Source organism: Opisthocomus hoazin, chromosome 4 (assembly GCF_030867145.1).
Source record: "Opisthocomus hoazin isolate bOpiHoa1 chromosome 4, bOpiHoa1.hap1, whole genome shotgun sequence".
Lineage (NCBI taxonomy): Eukaryota > Metazoa > Chordata > Aves > Opisthocomiformes > Opisthocomidae > Opisthocomus > Opisthocomus hoazin.
The window spans coordinates 44,586,940-44,601,520 of NC_134417.1; the positions used below are offsets into that span (position 1 = coordinate 44,586,940).

Sequence of the window (14,581 nt, forward strand, 5' to 3'; positions counted from 1 at the left end):
ACATGATGTTAAGCTAGCAAGATTTGCTTTGTTTTGAAATGATCTGCCAAGTTTCTAACTTAATCAAGTGGAAGTAGCTTCTGTATTTAGGCTGCGAACGACAACAACGCATACTCTTCGTGTGAGGTTTTTAATGGTTTGGGGATTATGTGCTGAAGAGCAGAGAAGCCTGTTGTGTCCAGTACCTCTGGAGGACAGAGATTCAAAAGATTGCAGCCAGCTTGTATTGTCTTTCAGGACATGACTTCTTTATTCTGAAAAGGCCCTCCGCTGTTGGTTGGGTTTTTCTGGGGTTTTTTTAAGAAGATTTAATGTATGAAGTGAGTGTTGAAAATTCAGCGCTTTTTTTTTTTTCCCTGCACAGATTTATGTAATCAGTTATGTTATCAACCAGATATTTCACTGAGAGGTGTGGGTCTTTTTTTTTTAATTTTTGGAAGAAAGAATTTAGATCTGATGGTACAATACGTTGTCTTTTTTTAGTTCTCTAATAGCAGGTTTTGTAATGGGTTTCTCATCTAAGAATCACTTTGTAAATCAAATTTTGTAGGCTAATTGCTGATTGTCATATTTTTGGCAGTCCTCTGTGTAATTAGGGAGAGAGAAATTCTGTACTTAGCTCCATGCAATAGTGGTGAGGCCAGTTATACTGAAGAACACATATGAGGAGAGAGGATCTTGCACATGGATTGATAATATAAGTGAAACTGGTGATTTTTATTTAGATACAAAATTAAATCTAAACATTCAAAGCCAAATTCTGTTCTGGCTTTACATGAATACATCAATTGGTTGATGGACTGTAACTCCAGCTCTAGTTTTGTCTAGCTCTAGGCAAAGTAATCACTTTGCTCTGGAAGGCTAACGGATGACAAGAGGCAGCTGGAAACTGAGTTTTGAAGCACAACTCTGCCTTGTACCCTGTAAGACTAATTTTGCGGTGGTGGTACTTGCTTTGGCAAACTTGTCTTGACAATACTTATCACAGGGCCACTGTGGGTTCTACAGCTGCCTCAGTACGCATGTCCTGTTGAATGATGGCCATTAGTTGGTGACTGCTGTTTACCACGTATTTACAGAGTATTCCACTATCTGTGTGTCACTAAATGTATCACTGTAGTGATAAAAGATATTCTTGGACCACTTTTTCTAGGGAATTTCTGAAGGAGATGCCTTCTAAACCAGAACTTGAAATAGTCAGATTTTCTCATTATTATCCATTTTTGAGGCTTAAGATTACTTTTACGGATGGTACTACCTCCACTTTAATCTTTTTTATTTAAGCTTTTTATATGTAAAGTGATAATCTTATCCAGCTACATAAGCAAAACATGACACTACTTTTCCTTTACATTTCAGTACTTTATGCTGAATGGTGCTGATAACAATATCCTGCTTCATTTAAGAGTTTGCTCTCTGTGGTCCAAGTGCTTGTGTTTTAATGGAAATGGTATAAAAGTTCAGAGTAGTTTGCGTATCTGTTTTGGAGAAGTTTCATCGTACATTGTTCCACAGTACCTGAAAGTAATTTGCAGTCTCAATTTGAGAAATGGACTCTATTTAGTGACTTCATGTAAGTTAAAGCATGGTATAGCATGTATCCTTTATACGCATATATAAGGTGTAATTCCTTTAGTGATACTGTTCATTGTCTTTTCAAAGACATTAGAAGTATTAAAGTTAGAGAAAATCATCAAACATCCCTGATAGAGAATGTCTGTCTTCTCATCCAAGCACTAACCAGAAAAAGGCATTGTAAATTTTGCTGAAGTGAAGGTGGCTTACTTCCCTTTCTTGATTAATATAAACAGTCAGGTTTTTTGTCTTCTCTGCGCTATGTCTTTTTGCCCTTCTTGGACTTCAGTGTTCCAGGTCAGTGTGGTGAGTCTCAGTGAGGGACATACCAGTGTGTCTCATTACCTGGAGAAACATCTCTTCAGATCTCTTTTATTTCAAAATGCTTCCCAGAAGAAAGGCATTATCCTTTCAACTCATCAGTATCAACAGTGGAGCTTTAGCAGCAGTGTCTCCTGTCTCAGGGGACCTGCTTTTGTGTTTGCTTAACCAAATGAAAATCCTCAGGTATTACACTCGGATGACAGTTTTAGGATTGAGCTTTAAATGAAACACAATACAAAATGATTTTTAAATGTGTTCTTTAGACAAAATGTTTACATTTTCCTATAGCAGCTAGACTGTATAGGGTCATGGTCCAAATCTGCTGCAAGATGCTAAATGAAAAATCTTGCAAGCAGACTTTTCTGTTGTCCTGGGGTAGGGATGGGTCAAAAATAGCACTGCCTAGGATGGCAGTGTGTTTTGATAAGGGGGGATGACAGAATTACAGTTAGTAACAGATCATATCACAGACTTTGGTCACTTACGGATTTTATTATTCCTATTTTAAAAATAATTTAAATTACTATGATTTGTTATTAATATTTCAGGTTACAAGGTGAGTCAGAAGGACAAAATTGGATATTATTGCTGAGAATCCTAACTTTTCGGTCACCTTGATTTTCTTGTTTTGAGTTGCACTTAAAGTTGTTCCTGATAAAGGAAAAAAAAATAGTCATGTTGAAAGAGAATACAAATACACAAAACATTTATGGCTTTAGAGATATCTTTTGCTGAAGAAATGTCAGGTAGGTCAGGATATTCAGCCTGTGCAGAATGGGCATGACAACATGAGTCTCTTTTGCTTTGTGCTTATTGCTAGAGACACAGGGAGCTTAACTGCTCATTTAGAGCCCAGGAATATTTAACTAGAAAAGAGTGTGTAAGTCTCCTTCAAACTTCCGTTCAAACTTTGACCACCTAATTTGTTTCTCATAACAGAACAGTCACTAAAGTTGCTTTTTATTTTTCCTCCTCTTATTAAGGCACAGAAATCTGGCACAGGAGGGGGGACACAGGCTGCTGAAGATCTTCTGCTTATCAATAAACCCCTGACGGACCTAATTAGCCTGCTTATTCAACTGGTGAGAACTGCTTGTTTGTAAGGCTTTTGGAATGTTGCTGAAATTGGGATTATTCAACTGAATTCAACATCTTGGAACTCTGCTGGTTTTTCATTGTTTATAAGCTCCCACTTAGTATGAAGGAAGGACTCTAATGATCTTTTAAGAAACTATAGGTCACAGTGACTTGCAGTTACCGGTGACGTCAGAGTAAGTCTGTCCCATGCAGAGAAGGGGGATGAGGGGCAGGCTGCAGATTCGCCGGTCAGATACATATGTGTAGCCAAGTTTTAGCCCTTTAGAATGGACTGGTTAGTGATCATAGCATGGGGAAAGGATGGTATTCAAAATTTGGATAAAGTACTGCTACCATTAGAAAAGTTAGTATATTTAAAATTAGTTTGCAGTGAGTGATGTCTTTTAATATTATTTTCTTGGGTTTGTGCCTTCTGAGTTTTTCTCAAGAGTTTAGTTTTATTTGAACGTGATCATGAGGGCTTTATGAGTGGGAATGGTCCTTGGTGATCTGTAAACACCTTTGAAGCCAGTCTGTTTAAAGTTAGTCTTTTCCAGGGTTTACTAGATGTCACAGTGCTTCACTGATATCTCCACGGAGTGATATGTTGTGGCCCTGACTCATTCCATTGGCTCAACCTCCATCATACTGTGCCAGAGATGTGTACTGGCTCTGTGTGTAACAGCTTGTGGTACAGGAATACTTCTGGAGCCAGACAGGCTTTTTAAAGGCTGCCTCAGCCTTTTATTCAACATAAAGCCATTAAAATGGTATGTGGGAATTTCCCTCTGGCATATCACACTGTCCTTCCCAGGTTGTTTCACTTAGAGGCATTTCAGATTCACTGTGTTCTCTTCCAGCCCCAATTTTTTTTTGTTTTTCATTTAAATATAGGTTTTCAGATGTATTGTGATATGAATACCTGTGGCTCTCTTACTATCTTTAGCACTGTCATCTTCTGTTCTGGGGAAGAGTGTGATTCCTTTTTTATTAATTTTTGGCATTATACTTGTTGCCAAGTCCTCCTTTGATGTTTTGGGGGTTTTTTTAAGCATCCATTGACAAAGGCATTTTGGAAATGTTCGCTGAATGACCTAAAACAAATTGACTGAATTTCAACTATATAATATTTCATCTTTATCAATTCCTTTAATGTATTTTCTATTAACTTTTTAAAATTACTATATATGATAAACAGTAAGACATGAAGAGACACAAATGTTCCTTTAAAGTGAAATTAGACATAAATTTAAATTCCATTAACTCTCTAAAGAACAGAAAATTAGAGGCCAAGCTTTACTCAGCCTATACCACCTGGAAGTCTTTTGTAAGTTTTTAATTAAAGGATAGGATAATTGTATAGTTAGCACGTACTGATTAGATTCTGACTTGCCCTTGTATTTCAGAAGCATGGCTGCAAATTACCACTAGGTTTTGCTTTGTTCTGTATTTCTACAGGTTCTGGTAGGTTTAAAATTCTGCTTATTTAAAATCTGCTGATTTTAACATATGGGTAAAGAGTAAAGACCATTGCAGCTGCTTCTTTTTTTCATTTGTTTTGGATCTGAAATTTGTGAAGTATTTTAGAAAACTGAGGGATTTTCTCTTGTAATGTGTATGTGTTGTTCTTTACATACATGTGCTTGATTGGTTTTATGAAAGTTATTTCAGCTAGGTTTGTCAAATTTTGTGTCATTTACCCATTGCTGTATTGAATATTTCCTGTAAAAGCTGGAAGAGTTTGAACAATGGAATAATAATTTTAACATTTAGGATCCACTTGTTTAAAATGTTTTATGCTCTAATGTCTTTAGGTAAGACTAGATTCTTTATGAAGTCTAATGGGTCTCTCAAGATGTATGTGTTCCCTACCCCTCAGAAAGTCTCAGGCCTACCTAAGCTTAAGTTCTGGGGAGCTGCCAACAGTAGCTCTCTACATTCATTGAGCTGTGTAGCTATATAACGCTTTTTTATTGTTTTGAGGCATGCAGTTCTTTGTGAACTTTATTTTCTGGAGATAATGGAGGTCTTAAATTCTGAACTAACCATCACTTTTACATATCGAGTTAAAATTATTTTCTCCGGTTGCCTTATTTCTATCCATCTTACCATATTTATGGTTTATTATGTCACTTTGAATAATTGATTTCCCTTATTGATATGTATATCCCTCAAGTAGATGATTGGTCCATACCCCGTTGACTTGTCTATTTATTTATTTATTTTCCTCAAGTTCTACATGTTTATCTCTATTAACAATCCCTGAAAAATCAATGTGAGTTAAACTTAAAAATGTAAAAAACTTAGAATCAATTTTTCCCTTCTGTAATTGTGATTTAGTCTATCTCTTACAGCATAGCAAAGCAAATGTAGGAAACCTAGATTGCACATAAATGAAAATTTGGAGTTTATAAGAATGCAGAAGATCAAATAATTATAAATTGTGTCATGCAGAAAACACTGCAAATATGGAGAATTAATATTTAATCCCATTATCAGTCTGCCCTTAATTGATCAATAAGAGGAAAATAAATTGAGCATTTAGTGTTGTGCTTGGCAGCTTATTGTTTAAAAGTTAATTACACTTAGGGTTTTTTGTGTAATGTTTCTCCACTTGAACATAGATATCTTTATCAAGATCTGGACAAGGGAATCAAGTGCACCCTCAGTAAGTTTGCAGCTGACACCCAGTTGGGCAGGTGTGTTGGTCTGCTTGAGGGTAGGAAGGCTCTGCAGAGGGATCTGGACAGGCTGGATCAATGGGCTGAGGCCAATTGTATGAGGTTCAACAAGGCCAAGTGCTGGGTCCTGCACTTGGGTCACAACAACCCCGTGCAATGCTACAGGCTTGGGGAGGAGTGGCTGGAAAGCTGCCCAATGGAAAAGGACCTGGGGGTGTTGGTTGACAGCCAGCTGAACATGAGCCAGCAGTGTGCCCAGGTGGCCAAGAAGGCCAGCGGTATCCTGGCTTGTATCAGGAATAGTGTGGCCAGCAGGAGTAGGGAGGTGATTGTGCCCCTGTCCTTGGCACTGGTGAGGCCACACCTTGAATACTGTGTTCAGGTTTGGGCCCATCACTACAAGAAAGACACTGAGTTGCTGGAGCGTCTCCAGAGAAGGGCAACGAGATTGGTGAAGGGTCCAGAGAACAAGTCTTAAGAGGAGTGGCTGAGGAAACTGGGGTTGTTTAGTCTGGAGAAGAGGAGGTTGAGGGGAGACCTTATCACTCTCTACAACTACCTGAAAGGAGGTTGTAGCGAGGTCGCTGTCTGTCTCTTCTCCTAAATAACAAGGATAGGACAAGAGGCAATGGCCTCAAGTTGCACTAGGGGAGATTTAGATTAGATATTAGGAAAAATTTCTTTACTGGAAGGGTTGTCAAGCATTGGAGCAGGCTGCCCAGGAAAGTGGTTGAGTCACCATCCCTGGAGGTACTGAAAAGCCCTGGAGATGTGGTGCTTAGGGACACGGTTTTGTGGTGGACTTGGCTGTGTTAGGCCAACAGCTGGACTCGATCTGAAAGGTCTTGCCCAATTTCAGCGGTTTTGTGTTTCTGTGATAAATGTAGTTTGGTTATTATACTGAAACGTGCAACAATTACAGAAGATATAAAAATACCTTCTACTTTTTGATGTACTGTTATACTGAAAAAAAACCACAACACAGGTTGGTTACTTTTGAAAGCACTTCATTGTGGATTTTCAGAAACTGTTCAGAAACCTTGCCAGTACTTATAGAAAGGAGTTTTGTTCCTCTATAGATCCTAGGTATAGATCTTCCAGTCTTTTCTGCAGCCTACCAGCTGGGAGAGAACTTTTCTTGTCTTTTGGTGCTAGGCTTCTTCATTATAGTATTATTAGTAAAATATATAATTGATTACTGTGCTCTGTATCTTACTGCTGAAAGACCAGTTAAGCGTGTGCAAACATGCAGAAGACAAATACAAAGCCTCAGTGCATGTGGGTGAATGAGATGAGCTCTTCTAGGTCCTTTCTGTCTACGTTGCACTGGCTCTAAGGCTGTGCCCTGACTGCAGTTTCGGAGCACATGAGGGTATTTGTCGATGAATAATGAAAATGACTGCAGAAGAATGGTAACCCTGTGGACTGTAGAATTTTATTTCATGTTTCTTAGGAATACAGACAGTTCTGTGGTCAGAGTGGAAAGACGTATGGTTTTTTCCTGTATTGTAAAATGTATTGCTGTTATTGTATTTGAAATGCTATCTGTGAATTATATTTGAAGAATTCTCTACAGAGCTACCCTAAAACAACAACAACAACAAAAAAACGAACTACAGCAAAATAAGCAAACTAAAACACACCAAAGGAAATAAGAGTATATTGTCACAAGCACAGAATTTCAGAATGGGGATTTAGTTTCTCAGCAATCAGGATATATTAAAATGAACTGAAAATACAATGTTTTTAAAAATGTTTTCCCTTAAGTATGAGGACAAGAATTTTGCCCTAAGCCAAAATATAATGTTTTATTTTTTCATTTAAAACTGTGTATATTTACTAGTAAGAGCAACATACTAAATTAGCAGATTTAGTAATGATGCTTTGCTTTTACATTTTGTTTAATGTTTGCAAAATCATCTTCCCTATAGTTCCCAATGGTGCTTCCTTTACAGCACATTCTGTAATCACATTCCTGATCTAATGAACATCTATTTCTTATCATAATAAACTCTCTTTGTGTATAACCTCATTAATGCGCTGAAATAGTGTCCCCTCCGGGTAATCCAGACAGTTTCATTGTAGCGCTAAAATTAGATGCTGTAACAACTCCAGCAGTGTGAAAACTGCCACTTCAGCTGGAATGATCACAGGTTGCTTGCAACGGTTTGCAATTCATGAACACACTGCAACTCAGTTCAAAATGAAGGCGTTTTTGAAAACAGACTGCAGAAATATAGATGTGTAATAACAAGAAACTTCCTGCTTTTCACCATGTTAACCTTAAAATACACAGAGCAGGTTCTGTCTAGAAAGGAAGAGAAGTAGAATTTTACGTTATGAGCCTGTTTACGGGAGGTTATAACATGGCCATAAAAATGAAGTAATAAGTACTGCACAATCTTTAGTGCCCATAAGTCTTGTCATGAGGCATTATTTTAAAACTTTGAAGTGAAAAATAAATCTATAGTTCTGAGTTAGAGAATGGCAAAAATGATGACTTTAGCTGTTCAGTAATTTATTTTAGGATGCAGGATTTTCTTCAAGCTATACACTAGCCCGGAATATTAACAGCTGCAAGGAGAAGGAGTACTAATGTTTCCAGCTCGCTGAAGGGCTGAATCCAAAATCCCCTCTAAGACTGATAGAGCAAAAAGAAATGAAAGGCAACTAGAGTTTTTTCATGTAATTGTCAAATATTAGGGGGCAGATCCTTTCTTCAAGAGTTAGAACTCTAGTTTCTCATGGGTTTCTCCTCCCCTGAAAGAACAAAAACTGAAGTAGCTGCTGTCATTAAAAGCTATAAATGCATTTCAAAGGGCTGAGATATACTTTTTCATATCAAATTGAAATGTTAGGATTAGAAAAATAATCAAATCATTGTTCCAGCTGATTAAGAGATGAACCGTCCCTCTGTATATTTTTTTGTCTAGCAACATGATTCTAACTTTGCTGTTCCTATTAGACATGAGATACTATTTACTTGAAAGCTGAATTTTCATTCCTTGTGTTTCTATATTTACAGATATTTATTATATTTTCAGTTATTGCTTTTGTTCATACCAATAATTTTCTTCAGATCTCCTACTCTTTGGCTGCCAGTCAGTGTTAGTACTGGTTATAATGTTAAATTTCAGGTTATCAGCTTACGACTTTTGACATCTAAATAGCTGCTTGTCAGCAGTGAAGCAGCAAAGTGGTGAGAGTTATAGAGAAAAATGCTGACGCGGGCATACTTAAATAGGGATATTGCTGAGAGTTCCTCTTGCATGTTAATTATTGATGGATGAGACTGTAGACCAATGATTCTCATCCCCTCCAGAGTGAATATGGTCTTTCCTATTCCCAGCTTGTTTTCCTGTTTATCCAAGACCTATGCTGTTAGTGGTTTACCCTGCAGTTTTCCAGGATGACAGCAACTTGCTGCCCAAACTCTACAGATAACACTGAAGCTCAGAGGGACTCTGGTGAAGCAGAGGAGCAGAAGAGCCTGAAGTACAACAGGGGATGAAGGACTTCATTGGTATTTGTGATTGACTAGGATGATGTCATGGCTGGCAAGTACTGTGAACCCTGGAATGGTACTGGTGGCTGGGTTTGGAGCATGGTCACTGAAAGCTTGATATCCTGTGAAGAGCGAGCTTGTCTGATGCTAAGACATTTTGTATGGAGAGTTTCAGGGTCTGTCTTTTCCTCGTTGGTGGGCAAAGGACAGCAGCAACAGTGATAAAAAGTTGGGCATGCCAGCGGAGATAAGCAAAGCCGCTTGCCCAAGACCAGTTCCTCCTCACCTAGGGCGAAATGTTCCACTGTCTCACTTACTGGGGACTCTTGCTGAAGACAACCTACCTTGGGAATAATGCTAATAGACTGGACTTGCTCATTTGCTTCCTTGAAAGTCATGTACCCTCCTGGTGTCAGGAAAAACTGCAAAGGACATGGTGCTTTATGTATTTCTTTACACAAGGTTGTTGTAGGGGCAGTCCTCTGGAGAGATTGACGCCTTTCCAATCCTCTGATATTTGGTGAAGATCTCAGATAAGACTTTGGGAACCGTCTCATCTCCAACTATGGCTGTTGAGATTACTAATTATATATGGCCAGCGGGAGTAGGGAAGTGATCGTGCCATGTACTGGGCACTGGTGAGGCCGCACCTGGAGTACTGTGTTCAGTTCTGGACCACACACTACAAGAAGGACATTGAGTTGCTGGAGGGTCTCCAGAGAAGGGCAACGAGGCTGGTGAGGGGTCTAGTGAACAAGTCTTATGAGAACTGGCTGAGGGAACTGGGGTTGTTTAGTCTGGAGAAGAGGAGGCTGAGGGGGGACCTTATTGCTCTCTACAACTACCTGAAAGGAGGTTGTAGTGAGGCAGGTGTTGGTCTCTTCTCCCAACTAACTAGCAATAGGACAAGAGCAAATGGCCTCAAGTTGCATCAGGGAGGTTTAGATCAGATATTAGGAAAAATTTCTTTACTGAAACAGTGGTCAGGCATTGGAACAGGCTTCCCAGGAAAGTGGTGGAGTCACCATCCCTGGAGGTGTTCAGAAAACCTGTTGATATTGCACTTCGGGATATGGTTTAGCAGGCATGGTGGTGATGGGTTGGCAGTTGGACATGATGACCTTAGAGGTCTTTTCCAACCTTAATAATTATAGGATTCTATGAGATTTTGTGCTTAAGGAGCCCAGGGAGCTAGCCTCCACTGCAATACCAGGGCAAGGATGTGTCTGTCCAAATGTTCACTGATTTTTTAATTTTTTATTTTTGGTTAGCCAACAAACATTTGAAAATCGAATATAGTTCTCGTATTGTGGTTTTGTTCAGGGAATGGTTGATAGACCTGTCTTCACTGATCTAGTAACAAACTGTAAGTTAGAGTGCTGCTTTTAAAAGGGATGAGAGAGATACATTAATTTTTCCTTCCTTTATCTTATAGCATATTTTTTTTCAGTGAAGGAAATACAAGTCGCATCAAAGCCCCCAGTGAGATCAATGGAATTTTTTTTTCACTTGATGAGGATTGAAGATATAAATGGAGCTTTAAAGTTTGTTACTATTTGTAGCTTTTCCTCCTTTTTAGCCTTGCTACTTATGTTGATGATGTTATTAGATAATTCTTGGTGTTGGAAAGGAAACATTCAAATAGGTGGCATTTAGATTGGAATGAAGAAAAACCATACAACAGAACTGTGGAAGAAATAGCTGTTGTGGTCCTGTCACTTGCATAGCATTAGGTTAAATAGAATGTGATATGTCTTGGGGCTATGTATTCAGAGCTTACATCTCAGTTCAGTCTGTTTTAAACACCCAGCTGTATGAAGCTAATGGAAAACAGGATTGTATTTGCATGCAGATCCCTGGGGAGTTGATGCTTGAATATTTGAGGAGTATGTGTCTGATGATATATTCAGAGATTGCTTTAAAGTAACTGTATGGGTTTTTCTTAAAATGAAAAAAACTATGGAAGTTCACACTGCAGATTAAATAAGTAATCGTTATTGAAATGGTTGGGCATATTATATAAATGGTTGAACAGATTATATACATTGTTTCCTTTTTATTGTCAGTAAGGACAGTCTGTTAACTGTACTTTAATCTAGCTTCTTTGTATTTAAATAGTACTTTTAGAATTAAAAAAAGGAGTAGGAGTGATGAGGTGTTTTTACACTTCTATACTGTATTGGTTAAGACCACCACTAGTGTATTTTGTTCAGTTCATAGATTGTTAGGCAAGAAAAGGCTATTGTAATCATTTAGTCTGGGATCTTTTTAGTCTGGAACACAAGACATAGGACTTTCCTAAATTAATTCCTCATTATAGTAAAGAGTTTTGTTATTTTTTTAGAAAATAAATATTATGGTGACATATAAATTGCCTGTGATGAAGAATCTGTCTCAGTCCTAAGAAAGTTGTTTCAGTAGTTAACAGCTCGAAAGAAAGAAAGAAAAGAAAGAAAGAAATCAAAGTATTATCTTCTGTCTAATCTGAATTGCTTTATCTAAAATTTTGAGCTGTCTTCTCTTACCAGTCTTTTTTCAGGTGAAGGAATTAACCTTTCCTCAGCCCGTTTTTTCTTACATGTAGCTGGGAGAATATGAACAAGTACTCTTTAAGCCTCCCTTTAATAAGCCATAGACATTAAATTCCTCCAGTCCTTTGCTGTTATGTTTTCCAATCTGTCATCCTCTTGCCTGTTCCAAATAAATCTCTGTGATTTTTTTTTTCCACCAGCTTTCATGAACTGTCTGCACTAAAACTAGGCATTGCATTACTGTAGTCGTTCCAACAGTGCCAAATACAGGCATAATACAATATCTCTACTCGTTATTTCCAGATTATACTATCAGAAGCTCATTTAAAGATTCATATTAGTGGTGCCTCCAAATCTTTTCCATAATTTTGCTTCCCAGGAAAGAGTTTTTCCATCCCGTTGCTAGGGCCTGCTCCAGTGTCTGCTCTTCAAAGGAGTGCATAAAAGCTGGAATTCAGGAAAATACTTAAAATCTGCAAAACGTACCTGCTAATGTGACTACTTAAAATCCATTAAATAGCTAGATAGCCTGCGCTTTACCGCAACCAGAGGCCACAGACTTGATTTAGAAATAATTAAACGAAGTTTTATGGTGTGCATTATGTAGAAGATTAGACAGCATGGTTATAAAGATACTTTCTGCTATTACTACTTCTATTTAAAGCAAAATGTACTGTCTGAAAATAACAGAGTTGGGAGCAACATATTTGGTGCTTTTATGATGTCGCTATAGATGGCTATTTGATAGATTCATAGCAGAGACATTGTTATACTGCTGCTTAAGAACACATATATTTTAATTATGTTTTTATCACTTTATTAAGCTTAGTTTAATGGAATTTTGAGTCAGTCAACTAGAAATAATTCTTTCCTGGCACAATGCAAATGTTAATACTCTTCCAAGTCCCCAGCGATATGCAATTTTTCTGAAATTGGAATTTGATTTTTGTTTGTTCATTTTTGTTCATGTTTAGCTTCCCAGTGAAGATACTGAAATATTTGTGAGTGCCTCACAGTGCTTGTCATTGCTGGTTCAGCTGTATGGAGGGAACAGTCAGGAGAACATGTCTCCAGAAAACATGGACAGCTTTGCTGAAGTACTGAAGTCCAAAACAGATACACGACAACTGAAGCTTTTGTTGAGAATTGTAAAGAGGCTGGTGAGTTGGCTTCTAAACATTTTTAAAAGTTCGTGTGTTTCTTTTATATCATTGGTTATTTTTTGGCTCATTTTTTCTTCACAAGTAAAAAAGAGGATAAAGAAATTTTGAAAACAAAAGATGTGAAGTTAAATTTCATGTCTTTACATTTCAGTTAACATCTCTGGAGAAGATAGCCTTCTACACTTAAAACCTCTTACAAAAGGGTTGCTGGATTTCTCCCATTTCAGTTATCCATTCAGCTATTTGAATAACCTATGTTATTTATATATTTGTGTAGTACTTTAGCTTTATGAAGTATTGGAAAAAATTTCTGAATGCCTTTGGAAAGAGCTAACCTTGTAGCATTAAATAGCTGTTCAGAAACACAGTGCTTGATTTCACAGTGAATAAAATGGCATTTTGTGCTTGAAGTAGGTTTGTGCGTAGACTACTGACTCCTCACCAAGCGATAGGGACCACTTCTGCTGGAGTGGCTGTAACATAGAATCCCAGTCAGTGGGAGTCGTGCAGGTCTGAGTTTGGTGATGTTATTGAAGGGTAGGGATTTCAATTCTGTCATGCTCTGACATGGTGTCATGGCAGCGGTATTGAGTCTTTCAAGTAACTTAGGTGGAAAAGCTTCTGTATCTGTAACGTTCTCTCAGATAATAATGTGTTTTTGGTCTTCAAGTGTCTTGATAAGAGGCTTTGCCTGCATTGTCCCCTTGTGTTAGTTGATTACTTCACCCTTTACTCTCCAAGAGCAGGAGTTTTTAATTAGAAGAGGGTAACTTCCCCAGTGTAAAAGGCAGAAGACACCTGAATTTTGCAAGTGCAGTGCTGGCTGTTAGAGTAAGGCCATAATCAGTGGCAGCAGAAGTCGTCCTACTTACGGGGTTAAGAGAAAGCAACTCTTTTTGTAGAGCTTTCAGAGCTGTTCCTGTCCTCTTTCTTCTGCCTGCTGTATTTACATCACAGGAAAGTAAACACCATACCCTTCTTCCCAGTTCTGTCAGTCCTGTCTCCCCCTAAAAGAAGCATGAATATATCAAATTAAATATGAAATCATGTTTAAAATTTGTAATTTCTCTCATTCTTGACATCATCTCAGGTTTCACTCCTTTATTTTCCCATGCTCTTCTTGAAAAGAGAATTCAAGCAAAGATTTTTTTAAAAATACTTCCTATTGATTTTTGCTTGTACCTGTGCTTCTCTTTCTATGTAACTGTTGTGCTGTGTAGAACTGGTTTTTACTTTTTCCCAGAAGCAGTAAGAGAAAAGAGGCAATAAACTGTGAGGAAAGTAAAGAGAAATAAGGCTGCAATATACGTATCTAGATTATTTGATTTTAGCATAGCCAGAGACTGGTTTCCTTTCCCTCCATTTTGAAGACTATGGTTCAAAACTTGACCTAGTATGCAGGATATTTAACACAGGAACTTTGTTGATTATCTTAAGAGAACAAAGCTATGCTATCACTTTCGAATCTTGCAAGTTCCTGTACTTTTAGATCTCTCCTCTGTATACCAGTGATACTGGTACTTCTTATTTATATCAGGCATAGATTTTCTGTAATTATTTTAATGAGATCATAGGATTTCTTTTGAAAGCAGAGTTCGTAGATAATTTGACAGATTATTTAATAAACCTTACATTATTTCTCTAAACCTTAAAAAGTCCTGTTCAGAGGAGATGATTATCTTGTCAAAATTGTCATAATCACAAAAGACATTGAAATATAATCAT

The 14,581-nt window shown here is 37.7% G+C and overlaps 1 protein-coding gene across 2 annotated transcripts in view; it reads left to right on the plus strand.

Annotated features, from left to right (window-relative positions):
• ULK4 (unc-51 like kinase 4) overlaps positions 1-14,581 on the plus strand; it is a 276,626-nt gene that overhangs the window by 204,335 nt on the left and 57,710 nt on the right. For both annotated transcript variants that reach the window (XM_075418820.1, XM_075418821.1), the window contains exons 34-35: positions 2,883-2,981; positions 12,668-12,853. In XM_075418820.1, the coding sequence (XP_075274935.1) occupies positions 2,883-2,981; positions 12,668-12,853 (285 nt within the window). The remainder of the gene's footprint in view (positions 1-2,882; positions 2,982-12,667; positions 12,854-14,581) is intronic.